A 27,284-nucleotide genomic window follows, 5' to 3' on the forward strand; every position below is an offset into this window, starting at 1 on the left:
TATATATATATATAAATAAAAGAGTAGGTAAAAAAAAAAAAAGAAAAAGGTTAGGCTTCAGCCCAGACCTTTTTTTGATTAATATGTAAAATTATATACAGTTATTATGAAATTGTGTATGAGGACTGAAATAAATTCTTGATGACGACGAAGAATTGAAATTTCAGGCAGTTCTTGGCGTTTTTGTGTGCAGTATGATTCAGATGATCTGTAGTTATTTGTTCTATGGTTGAGACAGTATCATGCTTGTCATCTCACAAAATAAACTTTAGATTTAGTGAGATTTACTGTCTCTGTGCTGTTTCCCACTTCTGTACCCCAGTTTACCACTTTTTATCATCATGCTGCTGTTGCGTCATCCACCTCTTTATTTCCTTTTTTAATTGATTTTCCTGTTTGCTGCTTGTTTCTAAGGGAGGAAAAACAACTGGCCGCCCCTTCCAGAGAAGTTTCCGGTGGGTCCGTGTTTCTATCATGACATATCAGTGGACATCCCTGTGGAGTACCAGAAAACCGTCAAGATCATGTACTATCTCTGGATGTGTGAGTGACTCTTGAGAAATCCCATAATGCCAGTCACACCAGAGGTCGTTTACATATGCAGTAGGAGTCTTAAAGATACAGTAACAAAAAACAGCTATACTGTAGGTCAGACAAAAGGTGGAAAATGTTCATACTAAATGCTAAATTAGAAACCTTGAAATACTAAATTAGAAACCTTGACTAACATTGTAAATTATCTTTTTTGGAAAGAAATGCTGTAAAACTGTAGCGTAAGATATATTTTCATCTTCCAGGTTAGTTTGAACCCGAAAAAGTATTTTAAAAAAAAAAGAAAAAACTAAAAAAACCTGTCTTAAACTTATATTGACCTTAGTTTAAAAGTATTAAGTTTTTAATGTTACCATATCATTACCATATTATTGTTGCATTTAGCCCTTTTTTATTAATTAAAAAAATTGAGAAATTCTTTGAAATTAGTTTTTCACACCTGGATTTGGGGATCCTCTGCCATTCCTCCTTGCAGATCCTCTCCAGTTCTGTCAGGTTGGGTGGTAAACGTTGGTGGACAGCCATTTTTAGGTCTCACCAGAGATGCTCAATTGGGTTTAAGTCAGGGCTCTGGCTGGGCCATTCAAGAACAGTCACAGAGTTGTTGTGAAGCCACTCCTTCGTTATTTTAGCTGTGTGCTTAGGGTCATTGTCTTGGTGGAAGGTAAACCTTCGGCCCAGTAATACTGATTAGAAATATTCTTCGAATTGATCATTTTATGAAATTATTATATAAAAATAAGAATACATTAACAGCAAAATAAACAAATTTTACTCGCATAAACTTTCAGATGAAAAAGTGATAAATTTTTCATGCTGCAATCATGTGCAATGGTTAGGTGCACATTCATTCATTCATTCACAAAAATTACAAAGAAATGGTAAGTAATACACTGAATTAAATTTAAAATTTCGACTAAAATAATATATTTATTTAAACCTACTTGAAAAATCTTGATTCACAGCTGTGTCTGTCTGGGAAGCGTGTTTGGTTTTGGTTTGTGTAATAATAGTGTAAAGACTGAGGAAATGAAATGAATAGACTTCAGCAGTGTTTGTGTCTCCCAGAGAAACTGTCGGTCTGTTTGATGCGTTTCGTACTGGATGAGATCAGTCACATGATATTAGATGTGCAGAGCCACCACACGTCATGTGATTAGCATCAGAGTAGTGTTTAAGTTTCGCCTGATCTTGTTTTGTAGGAATTTGGGAGGGAATTGAGCAGCAAGCGAGAGAGACCTGAGACTTTCTTGGCATTTGTGCAGTAAATGTGGTGAAAGAAGCAGAAGAAGAAAGAACTTGCATTGCAGCAACAGTAAATGCAATCCCATATTCGCGAGATATGTTATGCATGGTAAACTATAATACTGTCTAACCTGAGAAATATTGACTATACCACACTTAAAAACAATAAATTAACTCTCTTTTAAATTGATAATATAAACGGAAACTTTAAAAATAAGCTCTCATTTGTTGACATTAATTAACTATCATGAACCAACAATAAGTAATACACTTCTGTTCTGCTCACCAATGCTGCATTTATTTGATCAAAAATACAGTAAAAATGTGTAATAATATTACATTTGAAAATAACTGGTTTCGATTTGAATATGTTTTAAAAATGTAATTTATTTCTGTGATCAATGCTGGATTTTCAGCATCATTCCTCCAGTCTTCAGTGTCACATGATCTTCAGAAATCATTCTAATATGCTGATTTGCTGCTCAAGAAACATTTCTGATTATTATCAATGTTGAAAACAGTTGTGCTGCACAATATTTTTGTGGAAACTGTGATGCATTTTATTTTCCAGGGTTCTTTAATGAATAGATAGTTCAAAAGAACAGCGTTTATTTGAAATAGAAATCTTTGGTAACATTATAAACCGAGGGTTCTCAGCGAGTGATGGGTAATGTGTATGTGAGCACACTCTGGCTCTGCTTTAGCTCATATGAATGATTGAACAGTCTGGCTTTGAGCTCCACTATTAATGGCTTCTGAGTCACTTCTGAATGACTGTGTAGAGGTTTTGCAGTGATACAGTTAATATAACAGACGGTGGATGTTTAGACTGCTTTAAGTATGAACAGGTTCTTGGAAGATACATTCATACAAATTGTAAACTGCTTGGGAAAGTTTTTTATTTTCAATTGTCTTTCATTTTCACTATGAATTTTGTTCAAGTTTCAGTTTAGTTTTTATTTTAGAAATTGTTTAAGGTTGCTATCCAGTTAGCACACTTTGTATTTAGATTTTTTTAATCAATTAATTTGTTAATCTTTTAACATTTTAATCAGTTTTAGTCATAGCTTTCATACATAATCTCAGAGTTCCAACAGGTTTGTGGCAAAAATTGATTAGAGATTCCCGAAATGAAACAAGCTTTACAGTGAATTTTCTTTCCTCATATCATGCTTTGTATCATACACATGTGTGATGTCTCTTCAGTGTCTCTTTTCTCCTGTTCCTCTCTTGCAGTCCACACGGGGACGCTGTTTGCCAATATATTCGGCTGTTTGTCGTGGTTCTGTGTAGATGCGTCGAGGGGAGTGGATTTTGGTCTGGCCATGCTCTGGTTCATGCTCTTCACACCCTGTTCATTTGTCTGCTGGTACAGACCTCTGTATGGAGCGTTCAGGTATACACACTCTCACACACACACTCACACACACTCACACTCACACTCACACACTCACACAGGTTTGTTTTTGTGAAAAGTGGGGACATCCCATAGGCGTAATGGTTTTTCTACTGTACAGACCGTATATTCTATTGCCCTACACCAACCCTACCCCTAAACCTACCCCTCACAGGAGACTTTCTGCTATTTCAGATTTTCAGTACACTCCATTCTGTGTGATTTATAAGCGTTTTGAAAAGTGGGGACATGGGGTAATGTCCTGAAAAGTCACCTTCTCCTTGTAATATCTATGTCATACCTTTGTCATTATACAAATTTATGTCCTCATTTGTCACAAAAACTCACACACACACACACACACACACACATACATTTACACATGTACACGCACATATGCAAACACACCGCGTTCATGGAGAATACAGAATCTGACCGTTTTCTCTCTCTTTTTGAAGGAGTGACAGCTCTTTTAGGTTCTTTGTCTTCTTCTTCATCTATATCTGCCAGTTTGGTGTCCATGTGCTGCAAGCCATCGGCATTGCTGGTTGGGGTGCTAGGTGAGAAAACACACACACACACACACACACATGTGCTCACCAGAATCTGAAATTAACCATGAAAAAAGGGCAAAAACACTGCTGAAAGTGATGCAAATGCCCCAGATATTTAAAATGTTGGACTCATTAAGCATTTCAGTCTATTTTTTTTTTATACTTTCTAACATTTTATATATTTTAAATGGAATTTTTTTTGTAATAGCTTAAAATGTGTGATACAATTTGTTTTTAATCAAAGAAACTTTAAAAACGTTTTATAAATTGTTTATATATAGATATTTATTTATATACTTTTTCTGTTTTTCACTTGTTTCTCACAATGAATATATTAGTTGTGATAGCTGTTGTTTTGATAAAATGTAAGCAAATATATATTCTGTTCTGGATCTGTGTAATGATGCATTTAGTGCTTCTAACACTAGATTTGTAGATTGTTGAATATGTAACTAAAATGAAATGCAAATTTTATTGAAAAGAAAAAAGTAAAATCACTAAATGTGGGGGAGAAACGTTCCCAACAGTTTCAAAACGTGAAAAATGAAAACATAACAATTTACAGTATAAAGCTGTTTAATCAAACATAGTGACCAGATAACTATTAAAAATGGCTTGTTTATGTTTATTGTATTAATGTATTTTATGGCTTATTTACAGCTACATTTGAATCAATTTTTTAGGTCACAGTTATAATTCTTCACATTGATGATTGATGTCATTTAATTTGCTCGGATGGATGACGTGCTGGTTTTTATAAGGGTAAAAAACTAAAACGTTCCCAAAAATGGGAAAAAATGCCCTTGAAAATCAAATCTAGGTGGCAAATAATGACACTTACCCTTTCACTTACCTACATGACTTTACATTGTAACGTTGTGGAGCTGTGTGTTATGAAGAGTGATCAGCTGTTTGTGTTTGTAGTGGCTGGATCTCAGCGCTGACCGGGCTGAACACAAGTATTCCCGTCGGCATCATCATGATCCTGATTGCTGCCCTCTTCACCACATCGGCTGTCATCTCTCTCATCATGTTTAAAAAGGTGCTTCACCTTAAACAATACATAACATATAAATATAATATTGCTTCACCTCTAATGCACTTGCATAGACGTCAGAGCTGGACCAAAACAGTGTGGTTCTTCTAATTCAAAGCTAATACTGTTAAAAGTTGTTTTTGTTAATTGAAATGAAGCTGAAATAAAATATAAATATTACATGAACATGTTTAAACTGAAAAAACAAACAAATAAACAAGAATTAGAAATGTTGCCTTGGCAACAGACTGAAATCAAATAAGTTTAAGTACTAAAATGACTAAAACTGAAAAAAATAAATAAAATAAAGTTACATAGAAATATTAAATGTAGCCCCAAAACTAATCAAACTGACCAAAGCACATAACAAAATTACTAAAAACTTAGACTCAAATTTTTAATGAAAACTGGAAATATAAATATAAAAATAATTCAATGAACTGAAATAAAATAAATTTAAGTTGAAGTACTAAAATGACTTAAACTAAATAATGTAAAAAATTAAATAAACTTAAATAAAAAAATGACAAACACTAAAAAATGACAAGCATGTAACAAATACACTAAAACAAACTAAAATAACAAATATAAATATACATAAATGATACTGAAATAACACTAAGCCATAAACACAGTGAAAATTGCTTTTTCAGTTTTTCAACTAAGTTTTGTGCCTGTATGTAATAAGTTGAAGATCAAAATTATAAGTGAAATAAAAATAAAGCTAAATAAACTGAAAATGTCAAAATAAAAGCTAATTAAAAATGTTAATAAATACTATAATAGTACAATAATAATACTAAAACAACACTGAACCATAAACCCATTGAAAGTCCGTCAAACTCGGGTCTAATCAGGTTGGTAGTTAGTAATCAAGCTTACATGTGTTTATTTGCAGGTTCATGCACTGTACCGAACCACCGGCGCCAGTTTCGAGAAGGCGCAGCAGGAGTTCGCCACCGGCGTCATGGCCAACAAAACGGTGCAGGAGAGACCTAAAAATGGCTGTCCACCAACGTTTACCATCCAACCTGACAGAACTGGAGAGGATCTGCAAGGAGGAATGGCAGAGGATCCCCAAATCCAGGTGTGAAAAACTTGTTGCATCTTTCCCAAAAAGACTCATGGCTGTATTAGATCAAAAGGGTGCTTCTACTAAATACTGAGCAAAGGGTCTGAATACTTAGGACCATGTGATATTTCCGTTTTTCTTTTTTAATAAATCTGCAAAAATGTCAACAATTCTGTGTTTTTCTGTCAATATGGGGTGCTGTGTGTACATTGAGGGAAAAAATTAACTTAAATGATTTTAGCAAATGGCTGCAATATAACAAAGAGTGAAAAATTTAAGGGGGTCTGAATACTTTCCGTACCCACTGTATATATATTAAACATTAGGTAATGTAGTCTGACTTCTTTTAGATTACTTTTGATCACATAGTCTGGAGTGGGATTATTGTGTGTCATATTGATTAAAAAAAAGAACATATTTCATTCTTTGTTGTCATGAAATTTATATATATATATTGTTCACATTAGAGAGGAGCAAAAAAATGGATGTTAATCATATTTTAATGACTTCTGCCCCCTCCAGGACGATTAGAGAACAGTCTAAAAGCTTTACCCAATTATTGTGCAGTATTTATGCGTTAATATGCTGAAACTATTGCAATTGTGATCATAAACACCTGGTTTAATGCTCCAAAATCCTCAGATGTCTTTGAGAGAACTGAAACAATCATCTAATTTTGAATGTTTTATAATTGTTTCTTTTTACTATAATATATAACTGCATTTTATATAGACTTTAAACACTACGAGACAGTGGAGACTAAAATTCAGTTAAAAAATATCAGATTAGGTAAAGCAAGATGAGACCATAAATCATAAAGGTTTCGGTTATAACTTAATAATGACATCGAAAAACTTTAATAGCGATTGACTCGGAAAATACACAGTAATATTTGCAAACAAAATAATTATTATTTATACCCATCGTAACTGACCAATTAGAGACAACTATTGTGCCACGAAACCCCGCCCATTCGCCCAGTCCGCCAGTAGAGGACGATACTGCACCACTATTCAAAATCCCACTCACGAAAACTGCAAAACTGCCTAATTTTACATTTACATTAATTTTACTGAGATTATTTAATTCAGTTGTTTTTTTTACACTCAACCCAAAGTGAGAACAGGCATTTAAAATTGATTGGAAATTAATTTTAATATCTATTAATAATAAAAAATGACTTGCATATGCACAGAAATGATCTGTTATTTATGTGACACCCCCTCCATATCATACCAGGACACAGAAATAAAAACAACAGCAAAAGCAGAAATTTTCCCTCATGTTTTGACTGTAAAATTAGTGTCACCTTTCTTACCTGAGCGGTCACGTGATCGCTGAGGAATGAGCTGCGGTCTTGAAAGAAAGAGGGAAAAAAGACAGCCTCCATCCCAGTGTGTGTGTGTGTGTGTGTGTGTGTGTGTGTGTGTGAGTGTGTGTGTGTGTGTGTGTGTGTGTGTGTGTGTGTGTGTGTGAGTGTGAGTGAGAGTGAGTGAGTGTGTGAGTGAGTGTGTGAGTGTGTGTGTATAATGGTTTGTAGGAGTAAAGCTTCTCCTCGACCGACCAGTTTTTCCAGTCTGACTGAGAAGAACACACAGAGAACAGCTCTTCCACACTGACACGGAGCGAACATGGAACAATAAAACACATAAAACACACATCCCTTCAAGAGGATTCACACAAGACGATCTGAGATCGGTAAGCTATGCTTGACTGTTAAAATACGCTTTTAAGTGGGTTTATGTTCTTGTAAACGGTGTTGTTGTAGGTGTGTCACACCTGAGTTCCTCTACCTGTGCGTGTTTTGATGGAGAAACTTCATGGTGATCCTCATCTGCGTTCGAGAAGATTTATTCCGGTTTTATCTTTAGAACATGCCTTTAAACTCTCAGTAATGTTCTTTAATGACTCTTAGATTTCGTATAGAACGTTTGTCTTATGAAGAAACATTTATGGCTGTTGCTGTGTGGTTCTTTCTTTGGAGGTTGATACTTCATTGTGTTCTTGAGTTTAGCATATGAAGCTTTTAAACAATTCTGAAACCTGTATTTTAGTTTATGAAACCCTCATGTTGCTCTTAGTGAAGTATCAGTTAATATAGTATGTTTCTTATGAGTATGATAACAGATTATAAACAAAATTTCAGTTTTTGCTTAATATTTGTGCACTAAACGTACAGTCCTATAATTTTATTTACTGTGCACTCTGCTTGTTCCATCTTGATTATGCACAAAATTACTTGTCAAACATACTTTAAATATCCCTCATGAAAACAATACTTTTGTTTGAGGTTTCTGAGACCCCAGATGCTTGAATGCTTGAAATGATACCAAATTTATTTCATAATCAGAAACAAATGGTGCACATACAACTGTTACAGTTTGAGCATCTTTTGGAGAGCAACATATGCACGTAATATTAACATCTACTGGTTATAATTAATCAGGGTTTTGTCTTGGAAATGTTCGAATTGTGAAAATTCACTGAAATTAATACAATTTGAATTCCATGCTTCCATAGTGAATATAATGTTTTCTACACTGTAAAAAAAAAAAAAAAAAGTATATATATTCAAGTATTCATTTTACAAGAAAATACTAGGCTTTCTACTTAATTTCATGTTTAATTTATTCAAGGTGTTACTTGCCATTTCTTTGTAATTATTAATTAAATTTAATAGCAATTTTTTCAAGACCATGCATTTTCCAGTGTAGATATGCTCCTTTGTAATGAAATGTAATTTATTTAATAGAACTAGCTTTTTGTAAATGCAATCTCTCTAAAATAATTGATGAAAATGTCAGTCAATTTTCCAGGCATGGAAAATAAATAGAAGCTGAAATAAAATAAAATCTGAATACACTACATGTTTCCATAGTGAATATAAATTTTGTTTTCTACACTGTAAAAAATGATTTTTCGAAGATCCGATTTAATACTATGGCGGTATTTCTGCTTCGAAATTTCATGTTGAATTTAATGTGCTACTTGCCATTTCTTTGTAAAATGAAAAGTCATTCCTAAAGTTTGTAAAAGTCTGATGGGTAAATTCAGAGGAAGTTTCGGTTTGAATCTATAGTATGTTGGGCCATTGAGAAGCAGTTCTGGTTACGTCTGAGCCAGTCATATGTAAACAGAAGCAGACTGTGAGTTATTCGTCCTGTCTGAATGAATGAATGAATGAATGAATGGTGGGTGTGAACGTCACCGGTGGGTTTCTTCTCCCCTGTGAGAATGTCTGGACGTGTTTGGACTCGATTGCTGTTGTTTTTCTTCTGAAATGCATATTGTTCTGCTGTATGTGGGTTAAATTGAACCGCCTCTGTTCTGAAAAGAGCCGTATTACTCACAGAACTGGTTTCTTCTGTGTCCAGAAGGGCCGCAAACATTGTGAAATGGAGTGGGTGCAGTTTCTATTGCTTTCTCTTTGAACTACAATTTCGATCTGAACATTTGCTACAGGTTAGTTTTGGAGGTGTAGCAGATAAACACATGACAGATATGTCATTTACGTTTACATTTATGCATTTGGCAGATGCTTTTACGCAAAGCCATTTACGTTCAAGGTGTACATTTAATCATTTCATGCATTTGCTGGGAATCGAACCCCGTGACTTTGGTGTTGCCAGTGCCATGAGCTACTGTTTAAGCCACAGAAATGTTCATTTTATACATCAGAATGGTTAATATATTGATAGACGACCAGTATTTTTATGGCTGATAACCAGTATGATGCTAACGTTTTTACAGTATGTGTAAAAAACACCAAATGCTTAATTTTTTAATGGTATTATATTACTGTATATAACATAGAAGTGTTAATTTAGATTGTAATTAAGATAATTGAATTAGTTATTTTAGTAATTACAGTCATTAGCTAACCACTTACACTGAATTAGTTTTTATATGTAGATTTCTCATTTTCATTTTAAATTTTATTTAGAATTTTTATTTCAGTTTTAGTTTCTATTACATTATAGTTTCTATTATAACATTTATATTATAATAATATAATAAAAATATAATTGTGATTTTTATATATTTCAAGTAAATCTAGAATCAGAACTATTTGGCAGAAAAGATGCATAACTCTTAGCAATGTTATTTTAGTATCATATAATATTATTATAATTTCTTTATAATAAAATTTTAGTAAGCTTTTATATTAATATTTCTCGTTTTCATTTCAGTTTTACTTAGTTTGTTGTGTGATTGTCATTTTTCATTATTTTTTAAATATGTCTGTATAGTATTTTTTTTGTTTGTTTTATTTTATATTATACTGTTTATATTATTTCAACTAACAAAACCTTTTTTTAAGTTTGGTTTTTGTGTTAGTCAACAATAATAACCCTGCACCATAGAACTTTAAAGGGGTCATATGATGCTATTTCAATTTTTCCTTTCTCTTTGGAGTGTTACAAGCTGTTCATGCATAGATAAGATCCCTGAAGTTGCAAAGACTAAAGTCTCAAAACCAAAGAGATATTCTTTATCAAAGTTAAGAGTCAGCCACGCCCCCCTAAAACGGCTCGTTCTAACACGCCCCCACATATCTACCTCACTGTGTGGGAAGATTTGCATAACGCCACCCAAATGTTCACGCAAAGAAAGAAGGCGTAACTTTTATTCTCGCTGTAGTATTGTTGTTGCCGCTGCCGTCATGTCGTGAAGACGCTGTGTGTTTCGTTGTGAAAGCGAAACTACTTTGTTTGGTCTTCCAAAAGAGGACACGACTAGAAATCAGTGGTTAAGTTGTATTTACAACACTGTTCCAGAACAGTTCAACCCAAATATCCAGATGATTATAATGGACTGTTTTTCCCAGCAGAAGCTTTAAACAAATCTATCTGTAAGATGATAAACTCAGATCAGTATGTTTTGTACATTTATATATTTATTTATACAGTAGTTGTTCAATAACATATAGTCATTGTTGTAAAAAAAATCCTTCAGGGTGATACAAGACTCCCCCCGCATCGTGTCAGATCAGGGTTTATTTTGTGACAGTAGTGTCTCTTAGATCCAGACCAGTTAAATGACATCATCAGGTGTGATTCTTGAATTCCCTGTAGTTCATTTGTAGGTTAAATGTGCATCATATAAACCACATCAGACGTAGTTTAGCTAGTTGTGAGTTAAACATCAAGTGCATGGTTAATGCATGGGTTATCCGTCCCGGAAGACCCCCACACATCTCCAACATCTCCTGTTTCTGCTCTCCTCTAGTCTTTTTCTAATGGAGGATACTGTTACCCATAGTTCTCTAGTAGGCATGAGAGGCCAAACACATGTTTTGGGGTGTAACACGACTCAATTGTGTTCTGTAAGCAGATGTGGGAAAAGTTCACCTCTGTGGAATGTTGCTAAACAATGTGCTTTTGAAGAAGAAGAGAGACTTATGTTATATATATATATATATATATATATATATATATATATATATATGAATAATATTTTAAGTCAGCTGCTTACTTTCTCAATGCATGTTCCTGATCATATTATACACAAACCATGCATGTCATTGTGAAGACTTTTCACCATTCGATCAATTGCTGATTGATAATATCAAGTCCCACACTACATTTTTTTAATTGCACTGAAAACATTTTGTGTAGAAACAGTTTTCACTCAGAAATTGCTAGTAAAATTAAAAAACAAAGTAACAAATTAAACATGAAATTTTAAAAGTAGAAATTTTTTTTCATTAAGTGGTCAAATTATATGGATTTGTGAATGCCTGATTCTAATGTCAATATCTAAAAAACAAGGTGAATGATAGTTTATTTGCAAAATTCCTAAAATTAAATAAATATCTGTTGCATGCTTTTTCTCTGAATTCACCAAGAATTTGGATCATTATTGTCTTGTGTATGTTCCCGTTTAGTTCCTGTTGTCCTTATTTGGTCCTTCCAGTTCCTTTTCACATTATTAGTATCACCTGTTCCTTGTTATTAGTTATCCCCATCACCTGTCTGCCCCTCGTTATCTGCCCTATTTAGTTCTAGCCCGTTCTGTTCTCCCTTGTCTGGAATTGTTTGTCAACTCCTTGTGCTACGTGTGATTCCCTGAAAAAAAGAATTAAACTCCTCTGTTTTGTACTTCTGGTCTCCTCGTTCCGTGCTCCTTACAGTAGCAACCCGTGACAATTATATGTTGATAGTGTTGTTTTAGAAATGACCCAAGGAATAGCTAATGCTTGATGAAACATACACACACACAGACACACACATATATATATATGCATCCCTAATATATATATATATATATATAGCAAATGGCTGCAATATAACAAAGAGTGAAAAATTTAAGGGGGTCTGAATACTTTCCGTACCCACTGTATGTATATATATATATATATATGTGAAGGGACATGTGCCCAAGTATGGTGACCCATACTAGAAATTAGTGTTCTGCATTTATCCCATCCAAAATGCACACACACACCGTGAACACACACCCGGAGCAGTGGGCAGCCATTTATGCTGCGGTGCCCGGGGAGCAGTTGGGGGTTCGGTGCCTTGTTCAAGGGCACCTCAGTCATGGTATTGAAGGTGGAAGAGAGCGCTGTACATTCACTCCCCCCACCTACAATCCCTGCCGGTACGAGACTCGAACCCACAACCTTTGGGTTACGAGTCCGACTCTGTAACCATTAGGCCACGACTTCCCCCTTATATATATACATATATTCAGTGTATGTTTGTGAATTAAACTGCAATATTGCATAAAACATTTACGAATAAAGCACTGTTTTCGTCCCATGTGTTCAAGAGAACGAAATCTTCATTTCCTGCAAAACTGCTGCAAATAAGTAATAAAATAATAAAAGGTTGTTGCAACCTAATAAGTCTTTTTTTTCATACCCAGAAATGTATTCATTAAATGTGCTTCTGTCACAAGTTTTTTTTTATTGCATTTTTTTCTTATTAAAAAAATCATTCATTGCAATTGAGCACATTTATATTATATGCACATTTAAAAAAATGTATGCACATCTTGGCCTTTCCATCCAGCATTTTTTATGCAATATACCATATTTTGCTTAAAAAATATGTAGATGGAAACATAGATAATGTTATTGGTAATTTAAAATGTTATTTAAACATAATATTAACAAGGAGATAAGAGCTGTACAGCAAAATATACAAATATTTTAAGCAAAAAACTTAGCCTTAGACTAAAAAATAGACTCATTTAAAACTATACTTACGTGATTAAACACAGATTGAGCTCACACTTGTTCAGTTCATGTTCATGCACCAACTATATCAGTGTGATTGGCTGTTTCAACTAAACAGTGAGACTATTATCTATGCACTTGCCTTATTGAACACTGAATTTGTGTAAAACATTTATAAGACCATGTGACAGTTTACACAAGACTAGATTTGTGAACAACTTAGCCAAATTGAATGAAGCCAATTATTGTAATGTTGAAATTAAAAATATATATATTCCAAAATGTTTGGTTTTATATATATATACATATATGTATATATGTGTGTGTGTGTGTGTGTCTATATGTGTATGCGTATATGTACATGTGTGTGTTTATATATTAGGGCTGGACGATATGGCAATAAAATAAAATCTTGATTTTTTTCCCCGAATGTTTGACCGATTCCCGATTTTTAACTAGTCAACTTGAAAATGTTACTACGACATGATTCAAGTAACTTTTTCTTTATTAACCCTCTAGTTGAAAAAATTCTATTTCATGTGCACCACACATGAAGATGTCAACATGATGTAAAATATGTGCATGAAATACAATTACAACTTGTCTTATACATATTATATGTTCAGAAATAATACAAGGAAAATGCTTTAAAAAACATTTCAAAAGTCAAGGTAATTCAAATTCAAAATTACTGAAGGTATAACACACCAGTAGACTATTAACTATAAATGTTCTGTAAAAACAATGAACAGCAGCTTTCAGCCTGATGTCACTATGATGCAAACATGAAATATCAGACATACAGTAGTAGTTCTTTACAGGTTTTCATTCGATTGCGCTGCTTTTCCATAGTTTTTTCTATGTAAACATGGAAGCGTTTGACTGTTGCGCTCGCGTGTCTTGCAGCGTCTCATGCATGAAACTTGCATTCTAAAAATGCAAGTTAAAAGAAGTTAAACCCCCATCTTCCTGCATTTTTTCCTATTCCACTGCCCGCGTCGCATCTTTGTCAACACAAAAGCGCATTCTGTGTGAATGACACCTTATGGCACCTAGTGATATATTCTACTTGTGGTCCTTCACAGAGCGGTTAATCACGTGCGTCGACATGTGGTTCGATCATTCTTTTCTCTTTACTGTTAACATTGGCATATTGTCAAAGTGTCTAATTCTAACGTTTGGTAATATTTATGTTCAAAATCGTGATTCCTTGATTTATAAAAAATAAAATCATGGCAAAACATTAAATTCGAATTAATCCAGAAAAATCGCCCAACCCTAATATATATGTATCTGTATATGTATATGTGTATATGTGTGTGTGCCCTAGCCACTTCCCTAACCACCTTTATGCTGAACATCTTCTTTACATATTCATTAAATATCACTAAAACATCTCTTGCACACTGTTTTTATGCATATAATCGAGGAGAGATAAGGCTGGATGTGTCTCTGTCGCTCCTGACGGCAGTGAGATGTTCGCAGAAGCTGCTGCTTCTCTTCTCTCAGGTTGCACAACAGCAGGTGAATGTGATCTCAAAGGGATCCCTGCGTTTTCTCCCTCCCTTTTTTTTTCTCGAACCCTTCCCCCATGTGAAAGGGTTTCCATAGCGCGGCCCTGGGTGAGACTTTATACCCGTTTCCCAACACCAGCACCCGTGCGCTCGAATTCACAGTACTGCAGGCCTACAGATGCTCTTTGTGGCCCTGGGCGGTTGTTTAGTCTGTTGAATGGGAATCTTTGTTCTCGTCATCATAGAATGGAGAGTATGCGATGACACGTGTGATTGTACGTCTGCCTAAGCTGTAGATCAGGATTGTTGGATAGTATCATTCACGGAACAGGGAAGAGGTGTATTAAATAGGGCTTTGGTGATTGTTTTTTTCCATTTGAACACCCCCAACACACAAACCCATAGATACAACTCAAAGGTGGTTTGCTGTTCAGAAGCATGCTTTTAAAACCAAAGGTCTCTTATTAAAGCATTTCAGAGATACTTGACATCAAAATGTTGGCATGCATTGAGAACTGGTTTGTTGAAAATTCAATGAACATTGGATTTCTCAACACTTAACTCATTAACACAAGCTGTTGCTCACAGATAAAGGCGATGTTTGAGCTGTGATGGTGAGAATGGTCCAGCGGAAGGGTTTGATTGTGTGTGTGTGTGAGTGTGGGAGTGTGTGAGTGAGTGTGTGTGTGTGAGTGTGTGTGTGTGAGTGTGTGTGTGTGAGTGTGTGTGAGTGGATCTCATTGAGATCTCGTTCTCACCTAACCTGTTGTTCAGGTCGTGTCAGACTGAAGTATGCTGCACATTATTCATACTGTCAAACACGTCATCTATCTATCTATCTATCTATCTATCTATCTATCTATCTATCTATCTATCTATCTATCTATCTATCTATCTATCTATCATTCTATCTATCTATCTATCTATCTATCTATCTATCTATCTATCTATCTATCTATCTATCTATCTATCATTCTATCTATCTATCTATCTATCGTTCTATCTATCTATCGATCGTTCTATCGTTCTATCGATCATTCTATCGTTTTATCAATCGTTCTATCTATCATTCTTTCATTCTATCGTTCTATCTATCTATCATTCTATATATCCTTCTATCGTTCTAATGTTCTATCTATCCTATCCTTCTATCATTCTATCTATCATTCTATTATTCTATCATTCTATCTATCATTCTATCGTTCTATCCAACTATCGTTCTATCGTTCCATCCATCCAACCATCCATCCATCTATCTTTCTGTTGTTTGATCTATTGCTCTGTCGATCTATCATTCTATCATTTCTAGGGTTGGGAATCGAAAATCGATTCAGATTCCAGAATCGGATACTTAAGGTCAGGAATCAGATACTTGTTGTCAAATTAAAATTTCGATTCCGCCTATCGATTCCTATGTGCTTTTTGTTTTCTTCATCTGTGAGGACCAGACCTAGCGATGTGCCAGGTCCTTGCTCGCTAATCTAAGCGCTTCAAAGTTTGGCTACATTTGCAATGTGGTTCGTCCGTGCAGAGTACCATCACATCAGTGTGATTTGAACATTTCAATCTGTGTTCGTGCTGCCGCTGACCTAAAGAGAGCAGCTGTCTGTCATGAATGAACAGCTTCACAGTCTTTTCAGCCACACAGTATCATTATTTCTGCAAACATTCAAATCACAGAAATAGTTCAGATATAAACTGTGTGTACGATGTGTATGGTAGCGATTCAAATAGAGTAAATCACCTTTTGAAAGTAATTTTGACACTTCAAATGAAGATTTATCGATTACATTGTTACGACAGTAGGTGGCGAAAAGGAGCTGTTAAAATGTATTTGTCTTTGAATCATACAAGAGATTCGTTCAAGAACGCTGATTCATCCAGTAATGAAACAAGTATGTCTTGAGTGAGTCATTTAATCATTAATTCATAAATTACATGCCTGTTGTAGCCTGTTGATTTTTGTTCATGGTATTCAGCTCCAATAAATGGTTTGCAAAAAAGAGACACTGGATAAATGTTTGATATCATTATTTAATCACATTGAAATCGAAACTGGGAATCGGAATTGATAAAATTCAAACGATACCCAACCCTAATCATTTCATCAATCCGTCATTTGATCCATCCGTCCATCCATCCGTCAATCTATCTGTCCATCATCCATTCATTGCTATCTGTCGTTCTGTTGTTCTATCTGTTGTTCTACCATTTGTATAAATATTTAAACATTTACACATTTTATTTTATATATTTATTTTTTTAATTCACAAAAATTTTTTAAAACTGAGGATTTTGTATTGTTCCAAGATCCTTTTAATATCCCTTTAGCAACTCAAGAGCCCTATACAGCCACAAATGGTTATTGAACCACTGAAGAATAAACCATGTATTCAGAGCGCAACACTAAACTGAAACCATCTTAACATAAATGTGGCTCCTTAACAAAGCCTTGGTGAAATTCTCTGATGCATCCGGTTCTCTCAGGCCTCAGCTCTTCACTGCTAAACATGTCACCTCCTGCAGCATTACATCACATACGCAAAGAGAGCCGTGGATAAACATGGGTGTGTGTTTCTTTCTCTTTCCGGGTGTGTGCTCTGTTACGCTCTTCACACAGTTTTTGCGGCAGCATCCTGGTGGATTGTGTGTTATTTCAGCGCTGCGTGCCACGTTTCATAAAAGTCATGCATGCTAGTTTGAATTCATCTCTGCTGTTTGATTAGAGCAACTTTATATTGGGCTTTAAGGATATTTATCTCATTCCCAAAACATGGCACCTCCTTCTGTTTTTCATATAATATTAAATCAAGAAAAAGCGTTGGGTTTTTGATGTTGGTTAATGTGTTAAGCAATACCTCATGTGATGAAAAGGAGGACATATTTAAATATTTACAGAGGGATTCTTCCCCGCTGAACTTTTCCAAATGAATCTCTTATCAAACAATGACCTTAGATGCCTGGTATCAGTGTAGATGCTTTAGAGATGCTTGAGCGCTCACTCGGATCATGAACACCTCAGGTTTCCATAAGACCAGAGGAGGATCATCCTGTGATTGTGGCCGCATTTACATCTGAGAAACTCATCCATCAATAAAGACAACATGAAATCAAAACTCACCTTCTGACTGTTTACTATTTACTTTCTTAAACCGTGTTTTTGGCTTTATGGTGAATTATTCATCAGTGCATGTTATTCCAATGAAACCTATGTTCGACTTAATCATCTTTTTATGATTAAGTCGAACCCCCCCCCAATCCTCCAATCAAAGTCATATCAAGACAGTTTTTACTTAATTGATTCCCTGTGAAAGTTTTATATGAATTTTTTTGGTTATTTTTCCAGAATCATGAACGCTGTTGTTCCAAGTCCTTCTTTTGTTTTATATTGCTTGCTCAAACAGTAGAGAAAGGCATCATGGGTCATGAGTTTGATTCTGATCAAATATATGGTAAAGTATATAAAATATGTTTAATATTTCTTGAATATATGCAGTGTATTTAACTTTGGATACATAAATGTAAATGATTGCAGTAACAAAAAAAAAAATGTTGTAGGATTTACTTTGGAACAGTTTTCACTCAGAGATACTAGTAGATTTCACAAATAATTACCAAGAAACGGCAAGTTACTAATTGAATGAAACATGAATAGAAAAACTGAAATAGTATTTTTTTTGGTAAAACATACTCTTACAATATTATAAATTTTATTTACTTTAAAACTTGGAAAAATATATTTTTTGTGACTTTTAGTGACACTATTTTTCCCCCATGTAAATTATTAAAAACAACGTTCAAGTAGAAAAACTGAAATAGTATTTTTACTATTATTCTGTAAAAGTAAAAAAAAACCTAAAACTAAAAATCTGTAAAAACTGAAAGAGTATGAAACATACTTGAATAATATTTATTTACTTGAAAACTGATTTTTTTTTACAGTACAACATGATGCTATTTTTTCATGTAAATTATTAAATAAAAATTTAAAGTAGAAAAACTGAAATGGTATTTTTACATATTCCTTGTAAAACATACTCTTACAATATTATAAATTTTATTTACTTTAAAACTTGGAAAAATATATTTTTTGTGACTTTTAGTGACACTATTTTCCCCCATGTAAATTATTAAAAACAACGTTCAAGTAGAAAAACTGAAATAGTATTTTTACTATTATTCTGTAAAAGTAAAAAAAAACCTAAAACTAAAAATCTGTAAAAACTGAAACATACTTGAATAATATTTATTTACTTGAAAACTGATTTTTTTTTACAGTACAACATGATGCTATTTTTTCATGTAAATTATTAAATAAAAATTTAAAGTAGAAAAACTGAAATGGTATTTTTACATATTCCAATCACATTTGTTTTATTTACTTAGAAACTTTTTCTTACAGTGATGTTTTTTTCATACAAATGATTAAATAATAAGTAATTACATTTTTTACTTATGTCATTATTTAAAAAAAATATATATTTTACAACTTAAAAAAACTGGAAAAATTTCTATTTTCAAGCACATTATAGAGCAATGACTTTTTACAATAAAAATATTTATTAATGATATTGCAACATTTAAAAAAAGTGTTTTTAAACCGCGCACACACATACACATATATTTATTTGATGAAAATGAGTGTCATCATCTGACCCGTATCCTATCAGAACTAAACAAACTGAAGTGACACTGTATGTTTCACTGTCTGTAGTTGTGTGTAGCTGTGGATTCTGCTGGAGATTATGTGGCGAAACCTGTGAGGCCGGCTGAGTGTTCGTTTGACAGCAAGCTTTTTATACTGAAGCAGAAGAAAAGTGCTGAGAACATTAGAATATCTTTTCACCAGCGCCACTTTCTGTCTTGTTCAGAGGTTCTGTGTCAAAGGTCAAATTCATTTCATACCTTTCATTGTCATCATGAACAACGGGCTTTCTGCAGGATTGAGAAATATAGATTAAAACACTGATCACAACACTACGAATGCTGCTAAAAACAAAGGAATCAATTAATAATGATAATATCATCGTCATCATCATCATCAATTTATTTAATAATTAAATTAAAATAAATATTCAATTATTACTTATTAAAATGATTAAATTAAAATAAATATTTTGTATTACATTTCTAATAACTAACAAGGAATACACACACAAAAGGAAAATGTCTATATAATTTGTACTAATTTATATTTCTTTTTAAATAATTTTAGTACTTTTAAGTAAAACTAACTGAAAACTAGACATTTTGACAGCTAGCTGAAATAAATTAAGATTGGGTTTTGTTCATTTAATTTTGTTTAATTATTTTAGCACTTTGAGTTAAACTTAATAAAAATCTGAAATGAAATAAAGTTAGTTTTTTAACTAATGTTAATGTTTTATTTTATGGTTTTAGTTTTGGTTAACTATAATAACCTTGTATGAACATCAAGTTTATATTGACCAACCAATGCACGTTTGTCTTAATTTTTCATGGATTTAAATAACATTGTACATCAATAATATAAAGATCCTGTACCACTGGTTACCAGTATCTTGTTAGTGTGTTGTGTTACAGTGTGTAGTGGAAAATGTGTGTGTGTGTGTGTGTGTTTTTCTGCATGGTGTTAGCAAGCCAAATCATTGTTTTGACATGTTGCTGTGCGACACGCAAATCTGTCGATTATTGGCTCTCAGTGCTGTTTATGTGTAATAATTTTCTCTCTTTTCTCGGAGCAGAGGGTCTCTCAGGATGAGCGTTCGAGCGCGGGCCCCTTCCCAGGGTTCCCTGGAGGAGCCGGACGATGAGGTGGTGCCCTACAGCGACGACGAGACGGACGAAGAGTTACAGTCAGAAGATGATCTGGATCGGAGTGAAGACCAGCTGCCAGAACCGGAAATCGGACCCGCACCTGCCGCCGGTGAGTTTGAGGACGGATCTGGTGTGAAAGTGTCCTGTCACTGCTTGTTCTGTGTGTTCTGATTGTGATTCTCCTCTCAGAGCCCGGTTGGAGCATCCGAGCGAATGACAGGGAATATTGCAATCAACCCCAGTTTAAGAAGAAGGTCTTTCTGTGCATCAAGAAAAGCAAATATTCTGTAAGTGAATCCGATGTTATTTTTAGTGAAACCTGAATTGCCTGTTTGTGCACTGCCGGTTTGGAATATTTAAGATTGTTTTCATGTTTCTGAAAGACGCCTCTTCTGCTGCATTTATTTGATAATACAGTAAAGACAATTTAAAGCAATTTAAAATAACATTGATAAAATAACATCAACACTGATAATAATCAGAAATGTTTCTTGAGCAGCAAATCAGCATCTTAGAATGATTTCTGAAGATCATGTGACACTGAAGACTGGAGTAATGATGCTGAAAATACAACTTTGATCACAGAAATAAATTACATTTTAACATATATTCACATAGAAAACACTTATTTGAAATTGTAATAATATTTCTCAATTTGTACTGTATTTTTGATCAAATAAATGCAGCCTTGGTGAACAGGAGAGACTTATTTCAAAAACAGTAAAAAATCATAACTATTCCAAACTTTTGACTGGTGTTGTATATGATAAAAAGGTTGTTTATATTTTATTTTATTTTATTTTTTATTTTGTTTTATGTTATGTTATGTTATGTTATGTTATGTTTTGTTTTGTGGTGATGTGCTGTAGTGCTTAAAGTGAGCTTTAAACCAAAAGTCTGTCATTGTGCCTTTAAAACACTCAACTATAGAGATCGTCCTGGTAAATATTGCAAGTGTCCTCAGATAAACGTATCTGCTAATGATTTCCCACTGCTTACTAACACGAAACGGCTCGCATGCTGGATTTTTCTGCTGTTTACACCACAAACAGTGAGCGTTTGAAGCGGGCAGATGTTTTCATGTTAAACTAAGGAAACCAGGAAAGTGAAAATATACTTTTACTATACCATAATCATTATTTGGATATATTTTTCCTCTCACTCACAGTCATTGTACGACTTGGTCAAACCAGTGTTCAAAGGAACATTCATTTTTAGTTCTTTGAGGAGGAACTCTGAAATGTTAATGTCAAACTGCATAGTATCTGTTTTTCTCTGTCAAATGTTTAATTTCTAGTCAGAGAAATCACGAATCACCTTTGAATTCACCTGAAAAACAGCAACAACGTCATAGTTCATAGTTCTACTCATAGTGACTTAACAAACGTTGCAAGTCAATCTTAGTATTACACCTCAGTCGGAGACATTTATATTGTTGGAAACACCTTCAGGAAACGCCAGAAAATTAAGTAACACGTCATGCATTTTGTTTGCAGTTTGTCATTGTGCTCTTATCTGTTCTGTTGTGTTAAATAACTCTAAAACCTCGGGGCTTGGCCTCTAATATGGTCTAAACTGAGTGTTTTATGGTCATTTTCTTACATAATTAACATGTTAAACACGCAACAGCTCCGTTCAGAGTGGTGGAGTTTAAGATCTTTGGCATGACAATTATGTTAAAGACTGGAAAAACAAGTCCTTCATGTGTCAAATGTGTCTGTGTCGAGGTTTGCTGTGTATCATGTGTTCGGCGTGACTGGATTTGTCTTGAGGTTGAAATGTTACCCTACGAGAGCAGATATAGATGTGTTGTGATTTACATCTGGGGAAAGCAGTGGGGTTTGGTAAATACATTTTGAACGAGAAAGAGAGTGAATGGAGCTAAAATAGAGAAACCAAAAAATAGGAACTAAAATAGGAAAACAGGCAAATGATAGCAGAGACGCATGAATCTCTCGAGTCTGTAACTAAGGTGTTGAACCTACACTCTAAAAAATGCTGGGTTGTTTCAACCCAATGTTGGGTCAAATATGGACTAACCCAACTGTTGGGTTAAAAAGTTAATTTAAAAATGTAACCAAAATTTAACCCAACAATTGGGTTAGTCCATATTTGACCCAAAATTGGGTTGAAACAACCCAGCATTTTTAGAGTGTATGATTGCTTGTTTTTGCAACCGGATAAAAACTTTTTAAACAACTTTTTATCTCACAATTCAGACTCTTTTTTTAATATATATAATATTTTTGGTTTGTCTCGCAATTCTGACTTACTTTCTGGCAATTCTGAGAAAAGAAAAAAAAAAGAATTAGAATTCCAAGATAAAAAGTTGCAATTATGTGTTTTATAAAAAAAAAAAAAAAAGTATTCCGGGGGGTTGAAACAACCCAGCATTTTTAGAGTGTATGATTGCTTGTTTTTGCAACCAGATAAAAACTTTTTAAACAACTTTTTATCTCACAATTCAGACTCTTTTTTTAATATATATAATATTTTTGGTTTGTCTCGCAATTCTGACTTACTTTCTGGCAATTCTGAGAAAAGAAAAATTCCAAGATAAAAAGTTGCAATTATGTGTTTTATAAAAAAAAAAAAAAAAGTATTCCGTGGTGGGGAAGAAAATAATTATTTTGAAACAGAATTGTGAGATGTAAACTCAGAATTCCAATAGAAAATATGTATTTATTGATATACATAAATGTTATATTAAAGTAATTCATTCTATATTTATCTTAGAAAGCCATCTGTCGTGTATGTATGTTTATAGATTTTTTATTTATTTCTATAAAATACTTTTAGGAAAATAAACAAGGTCGATTTCACATTCTCATTTTATGAATCATATGAACATATGATATAAACTTCAATCTATCTGTTTTTATGTCAAATATCAGAATTCTGAGGCAAAAAAGTCAAAATTGTGAGATGTAAAATCTCTAGAATTCTAAGACAAAATCTTAGAATTATGTGTGATAAACTCGTAATTGTAAAAAAAAATAATGTTTGAATTATAATTTTTTTTTTCAATTCTGTGGTGGAAACAGCCTTCCATAGGAACCTTCCCCAGATCTGAAGACAAGCTTTTCTTTGGATTTTAGGGTTTCAGATATATCTATCTGCTATTCCAGCCTCATATTTCAGAAACTTCATGAAAAAGTCTGCATCGTTTCACAACTAACAAGCTTTAAACTTACCGAAAAGCCTGGGTTTTATTGATATATCATTTCACATTCAGCAGGTAATGTTTTATATAAAGTGATTTTTACTACAGGGACCCTCATCTTGGGTTAAGTGTGTTAAGTGCAAGAGTTCACAATTCAATCCTTTTGGGACGAGAACCTGCAAAAATGAAGACTTAAAGCTTTATACCAGTTTGATAATATCTTGCATTTGTTTTCATTTTAAGGGCAATGCAATCAAGACCTACAAATATAACTTCTTCACCTTCGTGCCGCGGAACCTGTGTGAGCAGTTTAAGAGAGCGGCTAACCTCTACTTCCTGTGTCTGCTGATCCTGCAGGTATGGAGCAACAACACACTGCCCTAGTGTACCTCACACTGTCAGCATCGCACAGTAATGGCCCACAGGCGGATCAGGATGGGCCATCAGGGCATGCATTACCATTGAGATTAATTTTTTGATAGTGACCGAACTGTGCGTTACATTTACCACAAAAAGGTTGCTTCATAGACAGCATGAAATCAAGGCAAATTTGAGTTGCAAATGTATTATTTATTTAATATTATAATTTATTTAATCAAATAAATAAATAAATAGTTTTAGAGACTCATCTGTTGCTCTTATGAAATACAACACATATATTGATATAAATATTGAAAATATATACAATTATATTACAGAATGAATTATTAAAGGGGTCATATGATGTTGCTAAAAAGAACATTATTTTGTGTATTTGGTGTAATGAAATGTGTTTATGTGGTTTAAGGTTAAAAAAACACATTATTTTCCACATACTGTAAATTATTGTTTCTCCTCTATGTCCCGCCTTTCTGAAACGCGTAGATTTTTACAAAGCTCATCGGTCTGAAAAGCGAGGTGTGCTGTGATTGGCCAGCTATCCAGTGCGTTGTGATTGGTCGAATACCTCAAGCGTGTGACGGAAATGTTACGCCCCTCACCATACTGTGTTGATGCCCTGTCCGGCCGGAGCGACGAGACAAAAACATGAAAACCCATTATAAACGAGGCAATCGTTGCATCCAGTGGGGACATAATTATAGATTATAATGACTTATACTGTCTTTTTACGTGTTGCGTTGCATCGCGCCGGCTGGACTCCGCTTCGTCCCCGGTGAAAGCCGATCCGGCGATTCACAGCGAAGTTGTTGTATTTCCTCAGCGATATGGATCAGCTCCAGGCATGACGAAGCGATATCGTCCTCTTTTGGAAGACCAAACAAAGTAGTTTCACTTTCACAACGAAGCACACAGTGTCTTCACAACATGGCGGCGGCAGCAACAATACTACAGCGAGAATAAAAGTTACGCCTTCTTTCTTTGCGTGAACATTTGGGCGGCGTTATGCAAATCTTCCTACATCGTGATGTAGACATGTGGGGGCGTGTTAGAACGAGGCGTTTTAGGTAGGCGTGGTTAACTCTTAACTTTTATAAAGAATATCTCTTTGGATTTGAGACTTTAGTCTTTGCAACTTTACAGATCTTCTTTATGCACCAAGAGCTTGTAACACTTTGAAAAATTTTAATTGCATCATATGATCCCTTTAAATCTTTTTAAAGAAAAACAGGGTCTTTGGATTTCGTGTTGTCATTTTATGAATCATATGAACATAAGATATGAACTTCAATCCATCTGTTTTCATATGTCAGATTATTAAAAATAAATGAAATATAAAATATATTTTTATAAGTCTAAATATATTAAATTAAAAGAATTAATTATATATTTCTACAATTTTATATATATATATACATATATATATATATATATATATATGTGTGTGTGTGTGTATAATATATATCTCAATAAAATATTTATAAAAATATTTTATTTATATAATTATTGAAGATAAATAGGGTTGATTTTTATTTCATGTTGTTTTATGAATCATACGAACATAGGAGATAAACTTCAGTCCATCTTTTTTATATGTCAGATCATTAAAAAAATAAAAGTATTATTTATATATATATATTACAGTAATTTATTACATATTTCAAAAATAATATAGTTTGATTTACATGTATAAATATTATATGATAAATATATATATTAAATAATTAAAATATATTACATTTATTAAATTAATCATATTAAATGTATTGATATATTATTGAAAATGAATGGGTTTGATTTTCGATTTCATGTTGTTTTATGAATCATCTGAAGGACTGATATTAATCCGTGTGTTTGAATGTGTCAGATCATTCCTCAAATCTCCACGCTGCCGTGGTACACCACCCTGGTGCCGTTAGTGCTGGTGTTGGGCATCACCGCCATTAAAGACCTGGTGGACGACCTGGTGAGACTCTGCACATGTTTTCTGATGAAAGGCAGCCATTAATTGACATGATGTGCTAATAGTTTCTGTCATCTGATCTGCGTCTCTTGTTGTAAGGCACGACACAGGATGGACAAAGAAATCAACAACAGAAGGTGTGACGTGCTGCTCAATGGCAGGTGAAGACGAACTTTAGTCTGCTTTAATACTCAAGCACATGAGAATAATGCTCATGTTTGTCAGTGAAAAAATATTACATAAACATTTTGAAATTAATGCCCAGAGGTGAATTCTCATTTGTCAGGTTTGTAGAGACCAGATGGATGAACCTACAAGTTGGTGATGTGGTCAGACTAAAGAAAAATGATTTTATTCCGGTAAGTTATTATTGAATCTGTTTGCCTTCCTGTTGAGAGTTTCTCTGTTTCCCTGTTTAATTTAATTTTATTTAATTTAATTTAATTTAATTTTATTTAATTTTATTACATTTAATTTTATTCATTTTTGTTTTTTTTATTTAATTTAATTTGTTATTTTATTTTATCCGTGCGCCATGTGAGTGTTGTCTTAGATATTTTCATCTGTTGTAGAGCTTTTATATATTATACAAATATGAATAAAAATAAAATAAAATTATGCATTAAAATAAATAAAATTATCTATTAAATTAACAATTTTTTTCTAAGAGTCTTGCAGGTTTGGCATATGCCGTTTTAAATATAAATGATATATTTAATGAGATATTTACTTCGATCAAATTAAAATGATGCAAATTAAAATATTGAATTGGCATAGTTCAATATTGTAATATTTAGAATATTATAATATAAGTGAAATATCCAGTTTTAAGAAACCTGAAGTATATCACATTAATCTCTATTTTAAGAAGGGCCTGACTGAATTCTGTTTGTTTCTGTGCTTTTTTTTTAGGGATCCTGGTTATTAAACATTTGATTGTCATTACATTACCTTGAATATTCAGTTGGTGTCATGTCATGTTTATGCTCCATTATGCGTTTTATTGTTTAATGTATGTGTTTCTTCATCTCTCCAGTCACGTCATTCATCAGTTTGAGATCATTTTTAAGTTCGTTTCTCATTTTCACCTGTGTTTTGACCTCATGTAGGCCGATATTCTGTTGTTGTCCAGTTCAAATCCCAACAGTCTGTGTTACGTAGAGACGGCGGAGCTCGACGGGTAAGAGACACATTAAACACACAAACCATACAGTGATCAGTGTATTGGGTCTCTGAATCACACTGTTGCATACTTCCACACTCATAGACGAGTATTTCAACACACAATGCCTGTTTTCATGATGATTCTTCACAGTAGTCATAATCTACTTGTTCTGGCCATAACCATAAATCCTTTTCTGTTTGCATGAATCAGTTTTTGTGTAATTTGATGACTTATTTTTTTTGTAATGTCAACATTACGAACGGTCAT

The 27,284-nt window shown here is 33.6% G+C and overlaps 2 protein-coding genes across 2 annotated transcripts in view; both read left to right on the forward strand.

Annotated features, from left to right (window-relative positions):
• Positions 1–7,682, forward strand: part of LOC107599399 (secretory carrier-associated membrane protein 1-like) — a 30,667-nt gene extending 22,985 nt beyond the window's left edge. Inside the window, exons 5-10 of the mRNA XM_016290979.1 lie at positions 415–543; positions 3,034–3,193; positions 3,652–3,753; positions 4,672–4,789; positions 5,682–5,790; positions 7,624–7,682. Of these exons, the coding sequence (XP_016146465.1) occupies positions 415–543; positions 3,034–3,193; positions 3,652–3,753; positions 4,672–4,789; positions 5,682–5,790; positions 7,624–7,682 (677 nt within the window). The remainder of the gene's footprint in view (positions 1–414; positions 544–3,033; positions 3,194–3,651; positions 3,754–4,671; positions 4,790–5,681; positions 5,791–7,623) is intronic.
• LOC107599374 (phospholipid-transporting ATPase IC-like) overlaps positions 7,444–27,284 on the forward strand; it is a 41,771-nt gene continuing 21,930 nt past the window's right edge. The window contains exons 1-8 of the mRNA XM_016290949.1: positions 7,444–7,553; positions 20,276–20,457; positions 20,538–20,635; positions 23,755–23,868; positions 25,757–25,855; positions 25,952–26,013; positions 26,139–26,211; positions 26,962–27,032. Coding sequence (XP_016146435.1) covers positions 20,289–20,457; positions 20,538–20,635; positions 23,755–23,868; positions 25,757–25,855; positions 25,952–26,013; positions 26,139–26,211; positions 26,962–27,032 — 686 coding nt within the window. The 5' untranslated portion in view covers positions 7,444–7,553; positions 20,276–20,288. The remainder of the gene's footprint in view (positions 7,554–20,275; positions 20,458–20,537; positions 20,636–23,754; positions 23,869–25,756; positions 25,856–25,951; positions 26,014–26,138; positions 26,212–26,961; positions 27,033–27,284) is intronic.

This window comes from Sinocyclocheilus grahami, unplaced genomic scaffold, assembly GCF_001515645.1.
Source record: "Sinocyclocheilus grahami isolate Dianchi unplaced genomic scaffold, SAMN03320097.WGS_v1.1 scaffold265.1, whole genome shotgun sequence".
Taxonomy (NCBI): domain Eukaryota; kingdom Metazoa; phylum Chordata; class Actinopteri; order Cypriniformes; family Cyprinidae; genus Sinocyclocheilus; species Sinocyclocheilus grahami.